Source organism: Coregonus lavaretus (genome assembly GCF_964263955.1).
Source record: "Coregonus lavaretus genome assembly, contig: HAP1_SCAFFOLD_1616, whole genome shotgun sequence".
Taxonomy (NCBI): Eukaryota; Metazoa; Chordata; class Actinopteri; order Salmoniformes; family Salmonidae; genus Coregonus; species Coregonus lavaretus.
In genome coordinates, this window is record NW_028158485.1 from 43,472 (window position 1) to 71,445 (window position 27,974).

A 27,974-nucleotide genomic window follows, 5' to 3' on the forward strand; every position below is an offset into this window, starting at 1 on the left:
GAGGCAGTGAGGTCTAGTACTTTGAGACACAAGTTCTTATCTCCCCTTACTCCCTAATGTTCCCCACCCTGTTATGTGAAACAATCCATATCAGTATATTGCTCCTCATTAGTGCATTCCTTCCAAGCTATCCATCACATACAAATCCAATTATGAGAAAAATAAAACCCAACAGTAGCTTACTTTATCTGCATGTCTTAATTTTCTATGCCTGATCAAATCTCATAAACAATGTTTCTACAAAAATAACTCAAAATTCGTAGTACGATTCTTGCTATGTTTTTATTTAGTATTTTCTTTAAATGTAATTTACAAATTACTTCTGAATGTCAAATAATACATACATTTACTGGATACGCAGGCACTAGCAAGTTAGCCCTAAAATCATAAAGAACATATAAACTGGGCAACTGCAGCGCATATATCAAATGTCTAATCATATGGATAGAGAATGCATACCAGCATGCCCGAGCTAGCCAGAGGGTATGCAGACCAGTGATAATGCGCATGGGGGGCACGTGGGTCTTTTCTCGAACAGCTGTGGGGTTCGAAGTTCCACTCTCCAAAACGTGTCAATCACAGGCAGACGGTCATAGTTTGATGTAAGTTGAATGCGTGTTTATTTTTGATCTTTCGTTGTCTATTTTTCAATTCAGCCAGTTATTTCTGAATTTGGTATTTTAGAGTTAGATCGATGCAACCCCTATTGCTAAACTGAGCTAGCTAACGTTAATGTTTCACCACAGATATAACCATATATATCCGGCGTCACCAAAAAACGTTTCCGTCAGCAAAAGGATATGTACAATTTCTAGGATTCTCTTCATTTACCAGGCAAAGTGAAATGTGGCAATGGCTAACAAATAAATGTCCGAATTCAACTTTTGTCCAAACAACACGAAATGATTGTGAAGTTAGACAGCGGGCTGCCATTAGACCACGCACTTCATGCGATACTTAGTTCCTACCACTCTTACACAGCAGGAATATGGAGCGGTTTGGACAAAAGTTGGATTCAAATCTATATTTGATAGCGAGGGACACATTTCACTTTACGTCTGGTAAGTGGAGTTCTTAGAGATGATACATGTGCTTTTGTTGACAGGAAAGCCGGCTATTTTGTGGTAGGGTTATTTTCAGTCGCCACCCACCAGCTCAGCGAGTCCAACAAAGGCTACATTCGTAAATTCACTCTGGCTATCTACTCCGATTTCAGAGCACTCTCGTCTGAGTGTGCAAGAGCGCAGAATAATTGATGCATTTACGAACATGCAACACCCGTTGAATATGACCGGTGTCAGTAAACGTCTACAAAAAACGTAATTCAGTTGTTGCCAGCAGCACAGTTACAGCAACCAACGCTCTAGATAACATGAAAACAGCCTAACCATCTCTGCTAGGGCGAGTAAAATGGTCAGAGTGAGGTATAATCTAATTTGTGTCTGGCAGTAGCTAGCCAACTTTAGCCAGTTAGCTTGGGTGCTTGACTGCCGTTGAGGTCAGAGCGCTCGGATCAACCCTACTCCTCAACCAGAGTGTCCAGTGTGCGCTCTGAACGCTCCAAGAGCTAAACGCGCTGAATTTACGAACAGACAATCTGACAAAGCTCTGAATTTACGAACGCCCGGAGCGCATTCTGGCACTCCAGAGTGAATTTACGAACACACCCCAATACAGACTCCCGATGTTGTGTCCCAAAGCTAGCTAGTCCCGTCATTAACTGTCATTTCAAACATACATTAATAGAACAACATTTAAATGCTGACCAAGTGTCAAAGTAGAGTAGAGGCTGTGAAGGCATGTAAGTAACAAGAATGTCCCTAGTCCCAGCCAGAACTGTCTTGGCCAGAACCACAACATTTTGAAAATTGGAGAATGTCATGCAAAGTCACTGGCTTCCATCAAAACAACCCCATCACTGTCCCAAACCATTATAATCTATCAAGTGACTGATCTGTTCAGATATCAGTCAGACACATTTTACTGTAAGTGCACCCTTCATTATATATGTGAATATCAGTCCCAAAAGAAAACCATGCAGTGCACTGCTGGCATCAGTTATTGCCATATCAGCATATTCCTTTAATAACCTCTAAAGGTCTAAGCTGTTGTACTAAGCAAACAATGGAATTGTTTTAAGATGGTCATACCATGGATCATTCAGCTATTTGATTTATAATTTTAGGATCCTGTTAGGTATCAGAATTTTTTTTTTGTAAATTATTTGATAAAAATTGAATTTGGACTTTACTACTATAGCCCATAGCATCCACACATTGAATAACACATTCATAAATGTAAGAAAATACAGTAAAACATTTCATCATAAGGAATAAGGTTTTGAAATGTGTGTCCTATATCTTGGAGATATAAGAAAGATCAGAAAATATTGTAGTTTTTTTGGACACATAACCCCTTATTTCTGTTGGCACAAAACTACCTCCATACTTCCATTTGTTTGTATGGGTTACCTTCAGATGAGTCCGGTGACACAGAGAACACCATGGTGTTTGTGAGAGTCTCCCCTTTCCATAGAGTGGTCATAATAGTTTGTTCATGCCAAACACTGCTGTAGCTCGGCCACCTTCCACCATAGATGCTGAAGGCCGACATAGGCGGATGTGGTGGATTGAGACGCAGCCCATGCTAGAAACCTGACATCTCTAGCTTAAACTGACGGACTTTGATGTGGCTTTTTCTTATGTTACTTAGATTGATAGACTCTTACGGATTTGAAGTGCCAAAAACACTTTGGGCAAGCACTGTAAACAATAAACATATTGTTTGCATTATTGCTAAAAAAATCCTACTCCCATTCAGTAAGGGACGGGTTATACTAGGGCTATTGGGCTGGACGACCAACTGGTGCTGAGACTGACTCCTTTGACCGCATCCATGTATTTCAACACCAATGCCTACTGAGTGATGACATTATGACGGCAAGAAAGCCAGCCAGCGAGAGAGTGATGGAAAGGCCAAAGCCGCAGTTTAAAGCTGTTCCTAATATCTGTCCCTTATAAGAAAAAGCCTTGGTCCCTTTTAAAGTGTTCATATCTATGCTGGCCTGCTGTGGCCCACACTGTTCTCATTGCCTCGCAAGCAGCCTGGTGTTCCATCTCATCTACACACACACACCCCTCACAGTGGAGACTAAGGGTGCGTTCGTAAATTCACTCTGGATGCTCTGCCCTGAAATGCGAGCGCTCTGGTTCGAGCGTCTAGAGCGCTTGATAATGAGGAATTTACGAACGGACAATCTGACAACGCTCTGAATTTACAAACGCCCAGAGCGCACTCTGAACACTCTCTGCCACTCCAGAGTGAATTTACGAACGCACTCTTAAGTGACCCTGGTACACTAGATCATGCTTAGATCCTCTATCTGTTTTTCTTCCTCCACCACCAGCTGTTTCCCTTTAGTTAACACTATCAACGTTTCGTCCTACTGTGGCAAACTGGGAACGGCTGGTGGTGAGGGAAGAAAAACAGATAGAGAATCTAGGCTTACTTCTACTACCACACAACGCCTTGGTGCTTCTGTTGTCGCTGTTCCCCAAAGAGAGATGAAAGGGTACACATACTTTTGAGGTCTCTTGCTTTTTATGCTTTTCTCACTATCACCCAACTGGGAAAACGGAGCTAGATCCTACTTGTACTAGGCCTATCACCCAACTGGGAAAACTGAGCTAGATCCTACTTGTACTAGGCCTATCACCCAACTGGGAAAACGGAGCTAGTTCCTACTTGTACTAGGCCTATCACCCAACTGGGAAAACGGAGCTAGCTCCTACTTGTACTAGCCCTATCACCCAACTGGGAAAACGGAGCTAGATCCTACTTGTACTAGGCCTATCACCCAACTGGGAAAATGGAGCTAGATCCTACTTGTACTAGGCCTATCACCCAACTGGGAAAACGGAGCTAGATCCTACTTGTACTAGGCCTATCACCCAACTGGGAAAACGGAGCTAGCTCCTACTTGTACTAGGCCTGTCACCCAACTGGGAAAACGGAGCTAGATCCTACTTGTACTAGGCCTATCACCCAACTGGGAAAACGGAGCTAGCTCCTACTTGTACTAGGCCTATCACCCAACTGGGAAAACGGAGCTAGATCCTACTTGTACTAGGCCTATCACCCAACTGGGAAAACGGAGCTAGATCCTACTTGTACTAGGCCTATCACCCAACTGGGAAAACGGAGCTAGCTCCTACTTGTACTAGGCCTATCACCCAACTGGGAAAACGGAGCTAGTTCCTACTTGTACTAGGCCTATCACCCAACTTGGAAAACGGAGCTAGATCCTACTTGTACTAGGCCTATCACCCAACTGGGAAAACAGAGCTATCTCCTACTTGTACTAGGCCTATCACCCAACTGGGAAAACTGAGCTAGTTCCTACTTGTACTAGGCCTATCACCCAACTGGGAATAGTGGGTGGTGGTAGTGCAGGAAAACTGAGCTATGTCCTACTCGTACAAGGCCTATCACCCATTGCCTGGGTTGTTCCTCGAAGATGGTCCTGCGTCTGTTGTGTTGTCACTGTCCCCCTAAATGAGGTGAAAAGAAAAACAGACTTTAGGGATGAATCAAACATTTATTTCGCATGTCGTCTCTTATACCTTCCCATAGAGAATTGGAACAAGGTACGGTTCAACATCAGACTAGGCTATATTATATTGGCCACCAGCTGAGCAATAAGTTATTCATCATTATGTATTTTCTGATGTAAGGAAGCATTTCACTGTTAGTCTACACCTGTTGTTTACAAAGCATTTGATATTGATAGGACACCAGTCATATAGTAAATGCCGAAGGGAAGGGGATATGAATTGACAGCTGCTATCTGTCTGTCACGTGAGTACCAGTCTCCCCTAGTCCTCTTTAGTTTCACTCTACATCCCACCCTCCCAATAGTAGGCTATTACTGGTAGTGATACTATTACTACCAGTGCTAGCTGTGCCACTGTGCCACTAGAGATCCTGGTTCGAATCCAGGCTCTGTCGTAGCCGGCCGCGGCCGGGAGACCCATGGGGCGGCGCGCAATTGGCCCAGCGTCGTCCAGGGTAGGGGAGGGAATGGCCGGCAGGGATGTAGCTCAGTTGGTAGAGCATGGCGTTTGCAACGCCTGGGTTGTGGGTTCGTTTCCCACAGGGGGTATGAAAAAATATATAAAAAAATAAAAATATGTATGCACTAACTGTAAGTCGCTCTGGATAAGTCTGCTAAATGACTAAAATGTAATGTAAAAATGTGATACTATTACTGGTAGTGATACTATTACTGGTAGTGATACTATTACTGGTACTGATACTATTACTGGCACAGATACTATTACTGGCACAGATACTATTACTGGTAGGTATGCTATTACTGGTACTGATACTATTACTGGTACTGATACTATTACTGGTACTGATACTATTACTGGTAGTGATACTATTACTGGTACTGATGCTATTACTGGTAGTGATACTATTACTGGTACTGATACTATTACTGGTAGGTATGCTATTACTGGTACTGATACTATTACTGGTACTGATACTATTACTGGTAGGTATGCTATTACTGGTACTGATACTATTACTGGTACTGATACTATTACTGATACTATTACTGGTACTGATACTATTACTGGTACTGATTTTATTACTGATAGTGATACTATTACTGGTAGGTATGATATTACTGGTAGTGATACTATTACTGGTAGGTATGCTATTACTGGTACTGATACTATTACTGGCACTGATACTATTACTGGTAGGTATGCTATTACTGGTACTGATACTATTACTTGTACTGATACTATTACTGGTAGGGATACTATTACTGGTACTGATGCTATTACTGGTACTGATGCTATTACTGGTACTGATGCTATTACTGGTAGTGATACTACGTTAGCTGATTTTCCATGGCAACAAGGAAAACACAAAGCAGACTAAACTCTGTGGTCCTTTAAAAAACCTACTGAATGTCAAATATTGTGTGCTATAGCCTGGAAAATAAACGTGATTCTGGGTGACAACTTAAAGCTGCTTGTTTCCAACATTAGGACTGTTTTCCTCAGGAAATTCAATCCGCTTCATGTTCTGTTTCTTTGCCATGATACCTCTGAGTATCGCGATACTGGTGTCGTGACAACCGTAGGTAGTGGAGTGTTCAATGTTTCAGGTGCAGAGTAGAAGTGGTTTTGGAACCAGGCCTGTACAGGCTTCTATAGACTTTGAGTTGGAAGTGATGATTGTTATGTTTTATCCTCTCAACCAATGTGCCCGTGAGCAGCTCACCTCGGACTGCCACGCAGAAGAAATACGAGCCCGCGCAGAGAAGCACGTGGTTGAACTTAACTCAACTTTCTACAGTTTTTTTCTACTTTAGTTAACACTATCAACATTTCGTTCTACTGTGGTAATTGTGATCGGATCAATGCAATATTAACCACTTTCAATGTAATATACCGAAACAAAGCGAGCTATGCAAGATTTGGTATGCATAACGAACTGTGCAAGAGATTTTCTTGTCGGCAGAGCGCATTGGAGTAGGATTCTATTGCATTGACAGGCACGACTCAGGCCCGTATTCTACACAGACCGGTGCACCATAACCAATCAGAGCTGCAGTAGGCCTATATGCAAATAGCCATTGCCATATATGGATCTGTGCCATTCACTTTGAACTGGACTGTGTTTAGGCTACAGTATGAGTGGTTGGGAGGTCAAAGTGAGAGCTGCATGTAGCCACTTGTGTACATTTGTTCATATTCTTTGCTAGTTAGTGAGTTATTAGCCCAGTTATAGCTAATTTCTAGTCAACAATGGGGGAGTGATTGCTTCCTACAAGAGCACAAAACATCTTTGAAAAGCGATTCAGGTAAAGAGCTTTTTTATGTCTTAAAGGGGAAGTGTTGTATTTTGAGACAGTCTAGAATAAACTAAGTAGCCAATAGGCAGAGGGTAGCATAATTTGTCTGATTCTCTGTAACTATGGTTTGGGAATAATAATGCATTTTATTTTGTATAGTGGTTTCTTGCGTCAAACAACATTTTCAGTCACCTCAAGCTCTCAACGCAGTTTTATTTCTTAGAGGCTACCTTATGAATTGTATGATAACATCCAGAGCCAGTTATGATCAACTCCTCTATTAAGCTATCAGCTCTGCAGTGTTGTCCAATGTCAATCTAGCGATACTGATCCCTGGGGGACTCCTTGTTTCAGGCAGCCTGCCTGGAGGCCCGTCCTGTGGTCTGGGCTGCTGTCAGAGGTGGCTCGGCAAGGCCCCACAGCCCCAGCCCCTGGGCTCATTTTCAGGAGTTATGCAAATTAAAACAGCCCTATTGTGGTGCTCGTAAATTCTTCCACCACAGGGCCCAGTTAAATCGATTCCGAGCCTTCGAGCAAACAAACTTCTTTGATCCCCTATATTATCAACTCCAGCTCTTTTTGTGTTTCTAATTTCCTCATCCCTGATATTTTTTGTTTTCATCTCACTCCATCTGTTGTTTCCCAGCACCACCCTGTACTAAGCCTATGTGTACAGCGTTTTCTTCTCCTCCCTTTTCGCCTGAGCCCTTGTAGAATTCCCCCTCTCTTTTTATTTCCTTTGTCAACGGGAGAGGATTGCCAAAGCCTGTACATGTCCAAGGCACATTTCACATTACAAGAAAAGCCCTAACTGTCGTCCAGCTGCGTTTTGGTTGAGTGGCACAAGGCTGTCGTTTGATCCCTTTTTGAACTCTAAAAGTAGCCCTAAAACCAAACACACACATCGCCGATGATGTCTGTAATGTGATTTGCCCATTTGTGCCTATAAAGGAAGAAAAAAACGGAGCAAATACCAAAAAGAGATAAAAAACAACAACAGGTTATTTCATTTAATGTCATATGGTTTGGCTTTTTTGCCGTGTCATTGAAGAATTCGGTTTGACCAAGTTGACCTGGAGTTTGTCAATACATTTATTTGGTTTACAGACTCGGCGCTGAGAAGAAACAGCAACCTCCTTCCGAATCCCCAGAGAGAGGGAATGATAGAGGGAGGGGGGGAAAAAGAAGGGATGAGCTAATTTATCGACTCATTTTCATCACCTAACCAAACCTACATGTACATAGTACTTCAATCAATCAATCACCTAACCAAACCTACATAGTACCTCAATCAATCAATCACCTAACCAAACCTACATGTACATAGTACTTCAATCAATCAATCACCTAACCAAACCTACATAGTACCTCAATCAATCAATCACCTAACCAAACCTACATGTACATAGTACTTCAATCAATCAATCACCTAACCAAACCTACATGTACATAGTACTTCAATCAATCAATCACCTAACCAAACCTACATAGTACTTCAATCAATCAATCAATCACCTAACCAAACCTACATGTACAGTGAGGGAAAAAAGTATTTGATCCCCTGCTGATTTTGTACGTTTGCCCACTGACAAAGAAATGATCAGTCTATAATTTTAATGGTAGGTTTATTTGAACAGTGAGAGACAGAATAACAACAACAAAAATCCAGAAAAACGCATGTCAAAAATGTTATGAATTCATTTGCATTTTAATGAGGGAAATAAGTATTTGACCCCTCTGCAAAACATGACATGAGGTCAGACGTTTCTTGTAGTTGGCCACCGGGTTTGCACACATCTCAGGAGGGATTTTGTCCCACTCCTCTTTGCAGATCTTCTCCAAGTCATTAAGGTTTCGAGGCTGACGTTTGGCAACTCGAACCTTCAGCTCCCTCCACAGATTTTCTATGGGATTAAGGTCTGGAGACTGGCTAGGCCACTTCAGGACCTTAATGTGCTTCTTCTTGAGCCACTCCTTTGCTGCCTTGGCCGTGTGTTTTGGGTCATTGTCATGCTGGAATACCCATCCACGACCCATTTTCAATGCCCTGGCTGAGGGAAGGAGGTTCTCACCCAAGATTTGACAGTACTTGGCCCCGTCCATCGTCCCTTTGATGCGGTGAAGTTGTCCTGTCCCCTTAGCAGAAAAACACCCCCAAAGCATAATGTTTCCACCTCCATGTTTGATGGTGGGGATGGTGTTCTTGGGGTCATAGGCAGCATTCCTCCTCCTCCAAACACGGCGAGTTGAGTTGATGCCAAAGAGCTCCATTTTGGTCTCATCTGACCACAACACTTTCAACCAGTTCTCCTCTAAATCATTCAGATGTTCATTGGCAAACTTCAGATGGGCATGTATATGTGCTTTCTTGAGCAGGGGGACCTTGCGGGCACTGCAGGATTTCAGTCCTTCACGGCGTAGTGTGTTACCAATTGTTTTCTTGGTGACTATGGTCCCAGCTGCCTTGAGATCATTGACAAGATCCTCCCGTGTAGTTCTGGGCTGATTCCTCACCGTTCTCATGATCATTGCAACTCCACGAGGTGATCTTGCATGGAGCCCCAGGCCGAGGGAGATTGACAGTTCTTTTGTGTTTCTTCCATTTGCGAATAATCACACCAACTGTTGTCACCTTCTCACCAAGCTGCTTGGCGATGGTCTTGTAGCCCATTCCAGCCTTGTGTAGGTCTACAATCTTGTCCCTGACATCCTTGGAGAGCTCTTTGGTCTTGGCCATGGTGGAGAGTTTGGAATCTGATTGATTGATTGCTTCTGTGGACAGGTGTCTTTTATACAGGTAACAAGCTGAGATTAGGAGCACTCCCTTTAAGAGTGTGCTCCTAATCTCAGCTCATTACCTGGGAGCCAGAAATCTTTCTGATTGAGAGGGGGTCAAATACTTATTTCCCTCATTAAAATGCAAATCAATTTATAACATTTTTGACATGCGTTTTTCTGGATTTTGTTGATGTTATTCTGTCTCTCACTGTTCAAATAAACCTACCATTAAAATTATAGACTGATCATTTCTTTGTCAGTGGGCAAACGTACAAAACCAGCAGGGGATCAAATACTTTTTTCCCTCACTGTACATAGTACTAAAATCAATCAATCACCTAACCAAACCTACATGTACATAGTACTTCAATCAATCAATCACCTAACCAAACCTACATGTACATAGTACTTCAATCAATCAATCAATCACCTAACCAAACCTACATGTACATAGTACTTCAATCAATCAATCACCTAACCAAACCTACATGTACATAGTACTTCAATCAATCAATAACCTAACCAAACCTACATAGTACTTAAATCAATCAATCACCTAACCAAACCTACATGTACATAGTACTTCAATCAATCAATCACCTAACCAAACCTACATGTACATAGTACTTAAATCAATCAATCACCTAACCAAACCTACATGTACATAGTACTTCAATCAATCACCTAACCAAACCTACATGTACATAGTACTTCAATCAATCAATCACCAAACCAAACCTACATGTACTTAGTACTTCAATCAATCAATCACCTAACCAAACCTACATGTACATATTACCTCAATAAATCACCCCAACTACCACGTACCCCAGTGCACTGACACAGTACTGGTACTCCTTGTGTGTGTATATATAGCCTCGTTATTGTGTTACTACTTTCTCTTTATCCATTAGAAATTTTCTTACTTTTTAACTGCATTGTTGGGAAAGGGCTCATATGTAAGCATTTCACAGTAAAGTCTACACTTGTTGTATTCGGCGCATGCATGCAAATTAGATTTGATTATCTCTGCATTGCTGGTGGAAGGAAGCCAGCCTCTTGAATAGGCCAGGCAGATGTCCCATATGGGCTATTATTATGAGCTAACATGCCTGTGTGCTGTAGCAGCAACCTGGGATTCTCTTGTGGTTGTCTTGTCTTTGGGATGCTTCCAACTTCCCAGGTTCCCTGATGTTATGAGGCCATATATTACATGATAACATCCCTCATGTTTTAAATGTCTGTCCTTTACTGTAGCACAGAAATATAATTCTTAGAACAGACTTTTCCATTTAAGTGATGGTGGACCGCCACAATTCTATTTCTCATTCTCTATTTGTCATTGTGTTTTGTGTTAGGGTTGCTTTCCCAAATTCCAGAATGTCTCTGTTTCAAGTGTGTCTTGTACAGTAAATACCTGGGGTTCTTTCTCACTGTTAGCTTTTGTTTTCTGGTTCCAGGTTCCTAGTAACACGCTCCCTGTCCCTGGTCAAGATGTCGGGTCACACTCCGTCCATAATGAGGCTGGAACAGCGAGCAGCCGAGGCCGATCACATCATAGACTACCTCAAACAGCAGGTCCAGCTGCTCAAGGAGAAAGCCAGTAAGAGACGCCGAAAGCGCGCACACACACACACACAAAGACACATGCAAACATAGAGATGCATGTTCACACTCAATCTCAAGCAGAGTATGGGGTCAAATGTATTCCTCAAGCATTCTCAAGTGGTTGAAATTCTTTCTAAAAAGACTTTAATTGAATGAGTTTGACCTCAACTCTACATGAGTGCACATTCTCAGGGTGAAGTAGCCTAGCTGGAGAACCGGTTTAAAGCCAAAGTTGGGGAGGGAAAGAGGCTGTAGGATAGAACTAGATGATGCATGTTAGTCCCTATAAAAGTCTGACAGGAGCTTGTCTGTCTGAACATAGAGGTGCAAGCCACCGTCAGAGAAGAGAAGAAACTGATGGTGGAGAACACCAAGTTGAAGAGGGACATCGAGCAACTGAAGCAAACACTGCTGGAGAAGGAGAAGAACAGAGGAGGTACGTAGTTTGTTGGTGACAGTGTTCCATCTCTGTCACATCCTGTTTAACTTCTGCTAAGACCTCCTCGGAGATGAAATACTGACGTTGTTCAGACTGCGATTGAGAATAACTGTATTTTTCCTGAGGGGAACTTCATTCTTCAAAGAACAGACGCCATTCCTTTGGTACGGCCTTGATGTTGTCAACCACATAGCTATAGCAAGCTGTAGGGTAAAGTTCTCACACTTGAGTCGTTGATGGCGTCTGAGGCAACTCATTAGCGACACATTGTTTGTTTTGCTGTATTAGTAACAGTCCTAGATCTTAATAAAATGCCTTTCTCGTCTCATTCTAATATTACAACCAGACCTTTTTTAACTATCAAAGTTCAAACAAATAATTGAACTCAAGTGCCCAAGCATGCCCATCATTAGCGCCACTAGGCAACCCCCAACTGCCAAAGTCAAACGGCATGCCGTCTGCGTGACTGGCGGCGTGCTACAACCCTGTTGTTATATCGCGCCTCTGTCATGCATTAACATACAAGGGCAAACAGTCTCTGTGAACATTAACATGTCAATAATGGCTTCCAGAGAGGAGAACCAGGTGGTAAAAAACCAGAGGATTAGTATGAATAGGTAATGTAGCCCTCATCAAAAGGCTATCCTCTCTACATGTTATTTTTGGAGCGTTCGGGAATGTGTGCGGAAAGGACGGCAGGATTATGTTTTAGGTTTTTCCACGTATCCAATTCCGATGTTTATTTTTGGTATGTGTTTCAATGGGGCTTTGTGACACTGTTAAAAAAAAGTTCAATCACAGTACAGATAACGTGTGGAGCTTTTTTGAGGGATATTTCAGTCGGGCCTCATCCGTTTGTTATGGAGATGACTAACTGAAGTAAAGTCCTTCAGGGATACTGTCTGGGCATTTTGAGCAACAGAGAACAACAGCAGGAGAAACAACAGCATTTAAAAGGTTCATCGCCATGTTGTTTTAAAGGTAAACCTTTGGAGTTCTGAACCTCCGCTCTCAACATAGAATTAAAATGTGGGTAAAGTATGACTTTACGTCCAAACTTAAACCTGAAATGACTTTTAAAACTATATTTCCTTGTTTTCATGGACACTGTCATTTTCCCATGAAAACAAGCTTCAGGAGGCTGGTCTTTCCTCCCATTGGGTCTATAAATAAGGTTTTCTCTATCATTATGCAAAATTATGTTGCTGAAACTAACATCTCAATGAATAGCCATCATATCCAACGATCCCTCGCCGTCATTCTCAATTCAAAGTTCCATCTGTCAGGTTAGATGGCTTTGTTATTCCCCTTTCACACTGTCGGACCCACCCAAGACGTACTGCGCTGGTTGGGATATTTTATTTTTCACATTGTTCTTTCCTGAACGATTCCAGCAACTGTGGTGGATGCATAGCCAGGCCAGCTCAGTACAGCTTGGCTCGGCTCTGTAGTGTGAAAAGGGTATTAGTGCCTCTGGGTTCAAAAGCAAAATGGCCAACCTGAAGATACAAGGTTTTCAAATATATTGTGTATTGGAACTTGGTGCAGTATCATACAGCCTATCTGAACGGTACTGCAGAGGAGCGTTCAACTCCAGTTCTGCTGATTTTTATCCATCTCTTATAGTCAGCCTCTGATCTCCACCTTACAAACCAGTTCTCCTGGATTCTAATCAGTAGCATCAATAGCAGGGATCAAATAAAACCAGCAGTACTGCTGTAACTGGAGTTGAATATCCTCACTCATGGTTCAGTGGGTTAGTTAGAGCATGGTGCTGGCAACACCAGGGTTCTGGGTTCAATTCCCGCATGGGCCAGATATACTTAATTCATGTGTCACTGTCAACTTTAAGGCGACATTCTAATATCCGTACTAGCATACCACTTAGCATGTGTCCAATGCATTGTATGCTGGTGTGGTTAATAGAACAGAGCTTAAGGGCTCTATTAAATCTGCGTCGTGGAAATTCAGCTTTACAGCGTGATTGAAATTTAAAGGAAAGGTTCCTGTTTTAGCGGAGACTACATTCGTGGTAAACGCTGCTTATGTCGGCTCAATCGGAAATGACCTTTACATTTCTATCGCGAGATCTGTAACGCTTCATCTTCATAGATTGATCAGGTCTCTTTGGATAGAAGTGTTAAATGAATCTTCTCTCCGTTTTTCCCACTGCAGTGAGGGAGGTGTCCATGCCAACTGCAGGAGACTCGAGTGTCCAGTGTGCCTCCAAGCCCACACCTCCTCAGCCCTCATCCCCAGCAAGGTCCTCCACCTCCACCTCCACTGCCGACCCCTCTCCCAAAAACAGCGAGGCCAAGAAGAAGAAACCAGAGAAAAAGGGTAAAGTGAAGAAAGAAGTGACTTGTTGTTGAAGTTGCAGGGCCCTTCCACATCTGTGATTCACACACTCATAATCGTCAAAACCCCTCAACGTTCCACCACCACTAAAGGCCCGGGGGTCTTAAAATATGCCATTTCATTTTTTGTTTCGTCAGCAAAATCGAAGTAGGCCTGAGCGCCTCTTCAGCGATAATTTGAGTTTTAAGTGCTCCATGATTTTGCTTTGGGATGTTTTTTTTTTTTTGGTCTGCACTTCTCTGAAATTGCTTTCCATTTGGAACACGAGCACTTGTCTAAGATCCAGCGTTTCCATCAATGCTTGGCTGGATACAGCGGTCCGTCTGTACTTTAATGGCCATTTGTGATTTCCCAGGCAGGTATTCTCCATCTGAATCTCTAATATCTGGCGATGATGGATGAAAGGCGCAAGGGGAATCTGCATATATAGGGGATCCGTTTCAAACTTTGGCCTAACGTTTCAGTTTCCAACATTAGACAGGCTTTTTCCCGAAACAAATTCACTTTCTCCGAAACCTTTCGGTGATTTATCTTGAAGTAGATGTTTAACCTTGATTGCTTTAATTTTAAAAAATGAAAACATTTACTTGTTTCGGTGATGAGAGAAGAGTCTTAGCAGAAGTGTCAACGCGTAATGAGAGACAGGCAGAATTCCGGTTTGGATGTTTATGTTGTGTCGACGCCATTCATCTTGAGGCTTTGCACAACCTCCCCAGAGCTAAACCAGAGATGCTCTAATGCAGTGTAATATAACATGCTGTTCATTTCCTCAGTGTCAAATGATATCTAAAAACTCGTATTCCAGCGAAACTATTGAAATTCAGCGGTGTAGGGTTGTATTCTTTTGAACTTTTTTTTGTTTATTATTAAAATTATATTCGATATACAATAAATCAGTCAAAGCCTCGTTCCACTCAGACGTCAAACCCATCTGGACTAATTAACTTCCACGGCAACAAATTGGGAATAATCTTCCCCAGATTATTTACAAGGTTATAATTCAGAGAAGATGAGGAAGAGAATGCTTTGCGACGTAGAACTGAACCAGTTTGTATCTGACTTTTCTGACAGCCAGATGTCAATGGAAAACGGAGAGCAGTAAATATCTGATACTGTTTGGTTTTTTATCTCCGCTGTTGACGATTTGCTTTGTTTTAGTACGTGTGGATATCCTCGTTTCCACATAAAGCCTTTGATGTGACTGTGTTCCCACCTCATCTAAACAATCATCGCCTGGCAATCAAATAAATCAGCCGGCCCATGGTGTGGTACACTGCTGCTCAGGGGCCAGGGCGGATGACGTCACATCAAAGGTGCAGATGTTGACAGGGGCATTAAGTAGGTAGCCCAGAGGTTAGAGAGGCGGACCAGTAGGTTGCTGGTTCGAATCCTGGGCTGGCAATATGGGAGATGAGCTGGCAACTGGAAGGTTCTCACCATCTAGAAAAAAAGGAGACGAGACTAGGAGACGAGACTAGGAGACGAGACCACTTTATACTATCCACTGCATATCATTGGAAGCGTCTGGCACACTACAGCACCCTTGTATCCGTGCAAAGCCTGTCTGGGCCTATGTTTTAACAGTGGGTATTGATATTGGTATTTACTTTAAGTCTCCTCAGAAGTCTGAGTTGTGGAAAAGTAAATGTACTATTTTTGAAAGCCTGCGGTGATCACATTAAAAAATGCCACGCTGGGGCTCCAGAGTCGCCGGGCAGATTTGTTTTCACTTTGGGGTAAATTGGATCAGAATAGTCAAGATGGCTGAATCACTCAGCATAGTTTCCAGACAGACTAGGTTCAAATGGGTCCTAATGAGTCTCCAGGGAACACTACCATAGCAGTGGGCTGAACATAATCTCAAATAAGCCTTGCATTAGATGCCTGGAGACAATATATTCTCTGGTGGACCTTTAATGTAATAAAGGCAGGGAGTCAGTATGCCATCCCTGAACTCAGTCCAGGATACTATACCTGCTGTGGCAGAGCCTGTATTGTAGTCCCGTGTAGCTCAGTTGGTAGAGAATGGTACTTGCAATGCCAGGGTTGTGGGTTCGTTTCCCACGGGGGGCCAGTATGAAGAAAAAAAATGTATGCACTCACTAACTGTAAGTCGCTCTGGATAAGAGCATCTGCTAAAATGTAAATGTGTTAAGTAATATATATACCATTAAACAGACGCCTTTATCCAAAGAGACTTAGTCATGCTTGCATACATATTACGTATTGGGTGGCCCCGGGAATCAAACCCACTATCCTGGCGTTGCAAGCACCATGCTCTACCAACTGAGCTACAGAGGACCACAGCTTTGTCAAGCGCTACTTTACATGTCAGTCAGGCAAACTCACTCTTATCCAAAATGACTTAACTGCAAGTTCGTATTGGGTGGGTGTGTGACTCTGTCTGTCTCTCTGTGTGTGTGGTCTCTGTGCTGGTTTAACCCTTTCCTCTCTGTGTGTGTGGTCTCTGTGCTGGTTTAACCCCTTCCTCTCTGTGTGTGTGGTCTCTGTGCTGGTTTAACCCTTTCCTCTCTGTGTGTGTGGTCTCTGTGCTGGTTTAACCCTTTCCTCTCTGTGTGTGTGGTCTCTGTGCTGGTTTAACCCTTTCCTCTCTGTGTGTGTGGTCTCTGTGCTGGTTTAACCCCTTCCTCTCTGTGTGTGTGGTCTCTGTGCTGGTTTAACCCTTTCGTCTCTGTGTGTGTGGTCTCTGTGCTGGTTTAACCCTTTCCTCTCTGTGTGTGTGGTCTCTGTGCTGGTTTAACCCTTTCCTCTCTCTGTGTGTGTGGTCTCTGTGCTGGTTTAACCCTTTCCTCTCTCTGTGTGTGTGGTCTCTGTGCTGGTTTAACCCTTTCCTCTCTGTGTGTGTGGTCTCTGTTCCGCTGGTTTAACCCCTTCCTCTGTGTGTGTGTGGTCTCTGTGCTGGTTTAACCCTTTCCTCTCTGTGTGTCCTATCACAGAGAAGGGAGAGAAGAAGCCCGCGGCCCCCCAGGAGGAGGCTAAGGTGGACGTGTCGCGTCTGGACATGAGGGTGGGACGCATCGTCACGGCCGAGAAGCACCCGGACGCCGACTCACTCTACGTGGAGCAGGTGGACGTGGGGGAGGCCGCCCCCAGGACGGTGGTCAGCGGGCTGGTCAAGCACATACCCATAGATCAGGTACTGGAATGCACAGCCTAGTAATAACACAGCCTAGTACGAACACAGCCTATCACCGGCTACAGGCCAACCAAATGTCAGATCAGCTCTGAAAAATCAGATCAGCTCTGAATAAGATCTGATGTGAAAAGATCTGATCTGATTGGTCAAAGGACCAATTAGTGGAAAAATAGATCAGAATTGGGCTGCCTGTCTAAATGCAGCCAAAGAGCCTCATCATGTCAAGTATTCACACAAGGCCTGTGTCAGTCAGATACAACATCGGGTAGTTACCAGACAACTCATCGGGTAGTTACCAGACAACTCATCGGGTAGTTACCAGACAACTCATCGGGTAGTTACCAGACAACTCATCGGGTAGTTACCAGACAACTCATCGGGTAGTTACCAGACAACTCATCGGGTAGTTACCAGACAACTCATCGGGTAGTTACCAGACAACTCATCGGGTAGTTACCAGACAAATGCCCTTTAGGAATGTTTTATGTGTCTGGAACACAGTCTGCCCACAGACAATACAAAGGAAGACTGTTACTGAACTAAACAGGTAGTGGGAGCTTAGCGGTCATTCAGGGACTTGGGCAGGCAGACCTAGTACACTACAAAGCTCTCTACATGCTTTTGGTAGTCAAATAACATTGGTTTTAAAGATTGCTGTTATAACACTGCTAATAATTTTTTTTGCCTTATTTTCAATAGAACAAATTCAGCTGTTTTTGTTGTACACACGGGTGCTATAATTCTGGCTAGCCAGGGTCATGTTCTGGGTTTAATAGCCCATGTAAAGTGACTACACCGGTGTAGTCTGTGTCTGGGGTTCACGTGACGCTTTTTAATGTCTACGACGTAGGTTTCTGCACACACAGACTTGGTTTTCATTTAGTTATTGCCCCAGAATTTACGATTTGTCTCCGAGACGCAAAAGTAATTTGTATGCAGTCTTATTCACCTAGAAAAAGTCCCCAGTTTCTCTGTGCAATCAAAACGCTCTTCTCGGTTTGCCTCTTTTGATTCATCTCCAAAGCATGGGGAGCCTTTGTACATCCTACTTTATATAGACAATGTATATTCCCTATAAATGAAAGTATATGCTCGTTGGAGTCTTTGTACCCAAACACAGTCGGAGTCAAAATATATCTATGGTTCTATGAGAAGACTAATTGGGAATTACATTTTTCATTAGATTTTTATATAAATGTATTGAAATACTTGTAGTTACGTAGCTATTGGCTACATTACTAAGCTAGGGCCTACATTTGTTTGACAATTCTTTTTATTGCATCTTAATGTACGTTCTGTAGTGGCTGAATTGTGAAGTGTTTCTTCACCACCGAAATAACCTTTTTCACTGAGACATTTGTCATAAGCCATAGTAAATTACAGAGACTCAAAGACAATCCAAGCACACGTCACTGTAATGACTAGATTTTGTTTTGTCATTTAAAGAGAGAATGCCTTCTTCCTTCACACCAGGGCTAGACGAGCAGCCTTCTTCCTTCACACCAGGGCTAGACGAGCAGCCTTCTTCCTTCACACCAGGGCTAGACGAGCAGCCTTCTTCCTTCCACACCAGGGCTAGACGAGCAGCCTTCTTCCTTCCACACCAGGGCTAGACGAGCAGCCTTCTTCCTTCACACCAGGGCTAGACGAGCAGCCTTCTTCCTTCACACCAGGGCTAGACGAGCAGCCTTCTTCCTTCCACACCAGGGCTAGACGAGCAGCCTTCTTCCTTCCACACCAGGGCTAGATGAGCAGCCTTCTTCCTTCCACACCAGGGCTAGACAATAATTATTTGGACAAGTAGAAACCACAGTTTTCCTTTCTCGTCAAGTCATTCATTCTGTCAGAGTCAACATGGCGACGGCCCGTGCATACAAGACATTGAGCCTTCCCTGTTTCAAGGAACATACTGGAGTTTGAAGAACGACATGAGGAATAAAAAGCCAAACCCTTTCATTGGCAGCAATATAGAGGGCCCATTGCAGCATGTTGACTTGAGTGCCCTGGCATGTTTGTCCTTTGTACGTTGGCCGGAATAAGGAAACTTTGGAAACCCAAATCCTAGCGTGTTTGGATTGTGTTCAGTTGTAACCCTCAACATTAAAGTGATTTCAGGCCTCATTGCCATTACATGAAATTGAATGTCAACCCCACACACATACACACACACACACAACTTGACTTCTGTAGTCCGCACATCTGACTGATTACTTAACTGACAAGACGTCACACACCCAACACACACACACACACACCCTTTCCCCGTTAAGCAAATGGCGCTTGAGTAAGAAAAGCTGCCGCAAGAAGGCTGTCAAAACAATATGTCACACCAACGGGAATGTATGCAGATTTATGTAAACATTGAACTTTTTTAAAGGATGTTTCCAAAGTGAAGACATCATTATTTTCCTAGTTGTGACACGCACTATGACTTTGTACACTGGATCCTCGCCGTCCTCTTCTCTTTTGATGGAAATGGCTTCTGGCCTTCTCAGAGTTTTGGTCAACCTCTGAGGTCACTCCAGAGACATGAAAGAATAATGTTTTTTTCTCTCGCTCTCCTTGGTTTATGAAATAAGGCACACCATACACACAAGCCATATGCCGCCAGAGGCAGTCATTTTACATGACAAGATTGGACATGGTAGAATTGTGTGAATATGATTCTGAAAACCTCAGTACTGCAAAGCGGTCGAGAGTGGAGACCACACAAGTTGGTGTTTTCTTTTCTCCATTTTATCAATCAATCAACCAATCAATCAAGTCATAAAGTAGGCCATTCATTCTGAAGACAGCAGTGTAACCCTGTGTGGTTTGTACAGAATCAGAGTAGTGCTCCCTACTCTCTCTACTAGTAAAATATGTATTCTTTATTTTAATACTTTTTCCTACAAAAGAAGGTTGAAGATATATGTATTTAATATCTCTGTATCTCAGTATAGTTTTAAACCTTTGCCCTGTTTCATCGCCCTCCAGATGCAGAATCGCATGGCGGTGCTGCTGTGCAACCTGAAGCCAGCTAAGATGAGAGGCGTGCTGTCCCAGGCCATGGTGATGTGTGCCAGCTCCCCAGACAAGGTGGAGATTCTAGACCCTCCCAGCGGTGCCGTGCCCGGAGACAGAGTCATCTTCCAGGGCTTCCCAGGTACCGTAACACCGCTGACCATCTGGGCCTGTATCCACAGAGTCTGAGTAGGAGTGCTGATCTAGGATCAGTTTGCCTTTTAGATAATAATGAATAAGATTGTATGGACAGATCCTAGATCAGGACTCCTACTCTGAGAGGCTTTGTGGATATGCGCCCTGACCTCTAGGGTCTACTTCACCATTAGCCTGGTTAAACCAGACTGAATGCTGCACTCAATGGGGAGCACAGTGTTCAGTATGGTTTATCCAGGCTACTTCTATACCCTCTACAGCTCAACCTGCTTGTGACTAAGCTAGTACGCTGTGAAAGTAACCAGGAAGTGACTGCCCCCACAGCCTTTTTGTAGTTTTCTTTTTATGATCTTCAATGCGCAAAAACGTAGCGCAATGGTCTTCAAGCACAAAAACGTCATAAAGGGCATCTGGTAGAAGTACATTCGTCCACAAACCCGTATTTTATATCTATCTTAAATGATTGCGTTTTCATGAATTTGATGATAAAATCACAAAGCCAATTCAAAAAAGCATGGGAAATGAAACGAAAGTAAAGCGGAAGTAGCCGTCACTTTCACAGGGTATTCTAACCTCGATAACACTTCACATATATCTTTATAAAGGGGGGTTGTCAAGGGTTTATACACTGAACAAAAATATAAATGCAACGTGTAAAGTGTTGGTTTCATGAGCTGAAATAAAAGATCCCAGAAATGTTCCATACGCACAAAAAGCTTATTTCTCTCCAATTTTGTGCACAAATTTGTTTACATCCCTGTTAGTGAGCATTTCTCCTTTGCCAAGATAATCCATCCACCTGACAGGTGTGGCATATCAAGAAGCTGATTAAACAGCATGATTATTACACAGGTACACCTTGTGCTAGGGACAATAAACGGCCACTCTAAAATGTGCAGTTTTGTCACACAACACAATGCCACAGATGTCTCAAGTTTTGAGGGAGCGTGCAATTGGCATGCTGACTGCAGGAATGTCCACTAGAGCTGTTGCCAGATAATTGAATGTTCATTTCTCTACCATAAGCCGCCTCCAACGTCATTTTAGAGTACTTGGCAGTACGTCCAACCGGCCTCACAACCGCAGACCAGGCGTAACCACGCCAGCCCAGGACCTCCACGTCTTGCTTCTTCACCTGCGGGATCGTCTGAGACCAGCCACCCGGACAGCTGATGAACTGAGGAGTATTTCTGTCTGTAATAAAGCCCTTTTGTGGGGAAAAACTCATTCTGATTGGCAAACGTGGATCTTGAATCTAATGGCGGTAGAATAGTGGAAGACTGGACTATTGTCCAAAGGAATGGAAAAAGGAGCAAGGTTATTTTGGAAAACAAAATGTTGAGTTCTGATAATGTGCCCTCTTAAATGGTAGGAGTACGGTTTGTAGAAGAGGAGCGGATGACCCAAATACCAAACTTGAATCCGTTTGAGATATCTAAACTGGTGGAAAAAAGTATTCGGCAGTGGTGTAAAGGAGTTAAGTAAAAATACTTTAAAAGTATTTAAAGCATTTAGGTCGTTTTTTTGGGTATCAGTACTTGGCTTTACTATTTATAATTTTGACAATATTTACTTTTACTTCACAACATTCCTAAAGAAAATAATGCACTTTTTATTCCATACATTTTCCCTGACATCCAAAAGTACTCTTTACATTTTGGGTGGGCCTGGCTCCCAAGTGGCTGCGCCCCTACCCAGTCATGTGAAATCCATAATTTAGGGCCTAATGGATTTATTTCAATTGATTGATGACCTTATATGAACTGGAACTCAGTAAAATTGTTGCATGGTACGTTTTATATTTTTGTTCAGTATAAGTAGTTTGTAGACCATTTATTGATTAGTTCATCTAGTTGGTTCAAATCCTGGCCATATCATGTGGGTAACTGAATTAAATGTGGTAAAATAGTTGAAGGCTTGATGTTTGCCATTCCACTGGCTACACTTTAAAGTAGGATACAATGAGTCTGGTACAATGACGGAACACTGCATTCATTTTAGCTGCATCTGGTGGAATGGGACACAGGGTCTGCATCCCAAAACATTGCACTTAGGCAAATGTAGTGCACTATGTAGGGAATAGGGTGCCATTTGGGACACATCCAGGGATTCCTTCTGTAAACTCAAGTCATGAATTATTTATGACCAAAAAGCCACTTCAGATGACCCAACACTAAAGAACATCAATAGATTCCAACCAAGGGGAAAAGGACTGAATGCATTGCCCTGAACAAAACAACAGGGTTTCCTTATTGCCTTTACATCGGTAGGTGAAATGAAGCGTGAACAACCAACTGTCCTCTTGCCAAGGGCAACAAAGGCTTTTATTTTCATTTCTTTGAAGAGAGGAATCACAAAGCCTTCTCAAGACCTCACAGAGTTTTCCTATTGCAGCGCTCGCTCCTCTGTTCTCTTTAGTGATGGGAGCTAAATGGCCTGTGACTGTTAACAGAATAGACAAACTAATCAACTCCCTCTGACAAGAAGTGTAAGTCCAGTCCTCTTTTCCCACAATCAAGCGTAGGGAGGTTAGGAGATGGGAGAGTTTGAAAGGCCCCAAATAATTCTTTGTAGCTGTCTATTTACCACCACAAACCGATGCTGGTACTAAGACCGCACTCAATGAACTGTATACAGCAATAAGCAAACAGGAAAACGCTCATCCAGAGGCGGCACTCCTAGTGGCCGGGGACTTTAATGCTAATATAACAATAATTGGCAAATCTGACCATAATTCTATCCTCCTGATTCCTGCTTACAAGCAAAAACTAAAGCAGGAAGCACCAGTGACTCGGTCAATAAAAAAGTGGTCAGATGAAGCAGATGCTAAGCTACAGGACTGTTTTGCTAGTACAGACTGAAATATGTTCCGGGATTCTTCCAATGGCATTGAGGAGTACACCACATCAGTCACTGGCTTCATCAATAAGTGCATCAATGACGTCGTCCCCACAGTGACTGTACGTACATACCCCAACCAGAAGCCATGGATTACAGGCAATATCCGCACTGAGCTAAAGGGTAGAGCTGCCGCTTTCAAGGAGAGGGACTCTAACCCGGAAGCTTATAAGAAATCTTGCTATGCCCTCCGACGAACCATCAAACAGGCAAAGCGTCAATACAGGACTAAGATAGAATCGCACTACACCGGCTCGTCTACACATCCGACGCTCGTCATTATCCCAGAAACCCTAGACCCACTCCAATTTCCATACCGCCCCAACAGATCCACAGATGATGCAATCTCTATTGCGCTCCACACTGCCCTTTCAAACCTGGACAAAAGGAACACCTATGTGAGAATGCTATTCATTGACTACAGCTCAGCATTCAACACCATAATGTCCTCAAAGCTCATCACTAAGCTAAGGACCCTGGGACTAAACACCTCCCTCTACAACTGGATCCTAGACTTTCTGACGGGCCGCCCCAGGTGGTAAGGGTAGGTAACAACACATCCGCCACGCTGATCCTCAACACGGGGATTCCCTCAGGGGTGCGTGCTCAGTCCCCTCCTGTACTCCCTGTTCACTCATGACTGCATCGCCAGGCACGACTCCAACACCATCATTAAGTTTGCAGATGACACAACAGTGGTAGGCCTGATCACCGACAACGACGAGACAGCCTATAGGGAGGAGGTCAGAGACCTGGCCGTGTGGTGCCAGGACAAAAACCTCTCCCTCAATGTGATCAAGACAAAGGAGATGATTGTGGACTACAGGAAAAAGAAGAGGACCGAGTACGCCCCCATTCTCATCGACGGGGCTGTAGTGGAGCAGGTTGAGAGCTTCAAGTTCCTTGGTGTCCACATCACCAACAAACTAACATGGTCCAAGCACACCAAGACAGTCACGACAAAACCTATTCCCCCTAAGGAGACAGAAAAGATTTGGCATGGGTCCTCAGATCCTCAGAAGGTTCTACAGCTGCATCGAGAGCATCCTGACTGGTTGCATCACTGCCTGGTATGGCATCTGCTCAGCCTCCGACCGCAAGGCACCTCAGAGGGTAGTGCGTACGGCCCAGTACATCACTGGGGCCAAGCTTCCTGCCATCCAGGACCTCTATACCAGGCGGTGTCAGAGGAAGGCCCTAAAAATTGTCAAAATTGTGATTTGAAATGCCTTGTTCAAAGGACTGGTTTGATTCAGATGTAGAGAATTAGAGCTCTTTATACCAAATCATCCAACGGAACACAACCTATGGAATTTATAGTCTTTAACAGAGTGACTATACACTATCCCAGTGCCTTTTAACCATACTCCATGTTCAATGTCATGCCTGGGAAATGCACAGAAACCCAAACTAGAGGAATGCCTGCCTGAACGTCATAAAATGTTCAACCTCATGCCTCGCCCGACGTTGAAGGGGGAAACCCATCACCACCACCATCAATATGACTGATTTTAGAGTTGTTCTTGTCAGGAGTTAATTTAAAAATATGGTTGTTGGGCTGGCAAAACAAAATGTTTTGGGGGGGAGGAGGAGAGGAGTTGTGAGTCATGCGGTTGTTTGTAGGGAACAATAACTGAACTGGGAGTTTCCCTGAGATAGAGAAGGAGAGAGAGGCTGTGGAGATAGAAAGGGAGGATTGGGAAACATGACGAGGGAGTGTCCATCACACAGACACCCTGTCAGGACTGGAGGCCGCTGACATCAGCCTGGGCCATCCTTTCATCTCCTCCTCCTTTCTCTTCTCCTTCCCCCTCCTCTCCCCTCTCCTCATAGCCGCCTTTCCTCAAGCTGTTTGTTTTAACCATCTGGGCCTGTATCCACAGTTTGAATAGGAGTGCCTTTAAAGATAATAATGAATAAGAGTGTATGGACAGATCCTAGATCAGCACTCCTTCTCTGAGACGCTTGGTGGATATGCGCCCTGACCTCTAGGGTCTACTTCACCATTAGCCTGGTTAAACCAGACTGAATGCTGCACTCAATGGGGAGCACAGTGTTCAGTATGGTTTATCCAGGCTACTTCATCATACCCTCTACAGCTCAACCTGCTTGTGACTAAGCTAGTACGCTGTGAAAGTAACCAGGAAGTGTCTGCCCCCACAGCCTTGTAGCTTTTCTTTTTTGTTTTATGATCATCAATGTGCGAAAACGTAGCGCAATGGTGTTCATAATGGCACTTCCTCAATGGTGTTCATAATGGCACTTCCTCAATGGTGTTCATAATGGCACTTCCTCAATGGTGTTCATAATGGCACTTCCTCAATGGTGTTCATAATGGCACTTCCTCAATGGTGTTCATAATGGCACTTCCTCAATGGTGTTCATAATGGCACTTCCTCAATGGTGTTCATAATGGCACTTCCTCAATGGTGTTCATAATGGCACTTCCTCAAGCTGTTTGTTTAACGAGGGATCCCCTCGGCCAAAACGCCTTATTTTACGACTCTACGCACGTCAATTAGAGCCACATTCAGGCTGGCATCACAGTGAAGGACCACAGGATGGAAGAGAGGAGAGGAGGATCATGGAAGGATGAGGGGCGGGGTTGCTAAGGCGGTCTCGTCGGTTTCTAGCTGTTCTGTACACAACTCTGGGTCGTTAAACAACACAGCCGCGGCGGTGATGGCGAACGCTTTTCCAAACAGGATGTTGTTTACAGTGAGGGATAAAGGATGATTGACTTGGAATTAGTTTCATTCCCTCTCTTATTTTGATGTCAGCTTTGGTCCCTCAGAATAAGGCTTCCACATCATAGAATGTCCAACCTCATGCCTCACCCGACATTGAAGGGGGAAACCCACCACCACCATCAATGTGACTGGGAGAGCGAGGGAGAGAGCGAGAGAGTCCATCACACAGATGCCCCGTCAGGACTGGAGCCCGCTGACATCAGCCTGGGTTCTCCTTTCATCTCCTCTCCCCTCTCACCGGCCCCTCCTCAAGCTGTTTGTTTAACGAGCGATCCCACTAGGGCTTTGGCGGTCATTCAATTCCCACCGGCCAAAAAAACGTATTTTACGACTCTACGCACACAGAGAACGACCACGGGATGGAAGAGAGGAGAGGAGGATGGAGGGATGCGGAGGAGGAGAGGGGCGAGGCGGGGTTGCTAAGGCGGTCTCATCGGTTTCTAGCTGTTCTGTACACACCTCTGGGTCGTTAAAAAACATAGCCGCGGCGGTGATGGTGAACGCTTTTCCAAACAGGATGTTGTTTACAGCGAGGGGTAAAGGATGATGAACTTCTATTTTACTTTTTGACATTCCCTCGCTCTTATTTTGATGTCAGCTTTGGTCCCCCAGGATTCCATATTTTTCTTCATATTTTAGGGAGTGCAACCCTACTTTTTAGTGACATTCCGGTGCTAGCTAGTAGCACCAAGTCAGTCAGTAAGTGAGTCCAGCATTGGTCTTGGTGTGGATAGATGACAGTAATTACTCACACATTCACCAGCCCTAATAAGCACCCGTGTTCCTGTTCAAACTGTAGAGGGTGCCTAAGCTGCCCCATTACAACTTTCTCCCACCGCTTGGGTGCAACTGAGGAAAATTAAACATTTTGTTTTTCTTCACACGTCTTTCAGGATGTTTGTGATGATGAGTAGGAAAAGTTTACACCCCAACAGAAGCACGTTATGAATCCAATGCGGAGAGCCAGTTATGAATCCATACAGATGCCAAGTAATATCTAAACACTGCCAACAACACAATGCTGAGGTTATGAAGAACTCCCTAACTCCATTAGTTGCCGACAAACATGGAGGTTGTAGACGTTTTGAATTAAAGCTAAAAGAGTAATAGCTTCTGTAAAACCTCTGGCTTCATTTTTTTTTTTTTTATGTGTCAAAATCGACACTTACACCAAGGAAGTACTCACTGCAGCACAAACCAATCGTCTATCACAAGGCTACAGAAAAGCAAGCAAGGCAGACAAGGTGTTGCCATTGGAGTCATCATCTACTGGGGTTCCCCCTAGAGGCGTCATGCCATCGAAACTAAGGAGGAACGTTCCCCCTCAATTTTATTCATAAAAATATACAAGCGATGCACAATGAGATATTCAATATGGCCCCCTCAAAAAATATAGTGCATAACGAGTGTATTGCTCCATACAAGGTATGTAAGTCATAACTATCGGAGCTGTCATCTAGTTTCTCTCCTATGTTTCCAGGTGAGCCAGACAAGGAGCTGAACCCCAAGAAGAAGGTGTGGGAGGCGGTGCAGCCGGACCTGGAGACAGACGGCCAGTGTGTGGCCACCTACAAGGGAGCCCCCTTCCAGATCGCCGGCAAGGGAGTGTGCAAAGCCCAGACCATGAGCAACAGCTGCATCAAATAAAGGAAGACGAATGCAGATGACGGAGCCATAGAACTAGAATTGTGGGAATGGGAAAAGTGGGAATGACCGTTCCAGACATTCTATTTCTATAGGTGGAACTAGCGAAGGTCCTTGTTCAGCCTGTGGAACTGATAAATACTCATCCATGACGGTGATAGTGATGATGTCGACGGAGGAAAAGGAAATGTTTTGAAGATGTTCAATAAAAAGGTTATCAGTTGGTCTTAAAATCGTTGCAATTGATTTCTTGTTTGGTTCTTCTTCATAAAGAAGCTGATAGGAGTGTGTTTACATCCTATAAAGCCTTTA

At 43.7% G+C, this 27,974-nt stretch overlaps 1 protein-coding gene across 1 annotated transcript; it reads left to right on the forward strand.

Annotated features, from left to right (window-relative positions):
• The first annotated feature begins 175 nt into the window (after positions 1-175).
• LOC311123930 (aminoacyl tRNA synthase complex-interacting multifunctional protein 1-like) lies at positions 176-27,895 on the forward strand. Its single transcript, XM_084198150.1, has 7 exons — positions 176-602; positions 11,110-11,252; positions 11,580-11,693; positions 13,872-14,036; positions 17,012-17,211; positions 20,188-20,356; positions 27,499-27,895. Exons 1-7 carry the CDS (start codon positions 502-504, stop codon positions 27,663-27,665), a joined length of 1,059 nt encoding a protein of 352 aa, XP_084054276.1. The 5' UTR covers positions 176-501; the 3' UTR covers positions 27,666-27,895.
• The last annotated feature ends 79 nt before the right edge of the window (positions 27,896-27,974 follow it).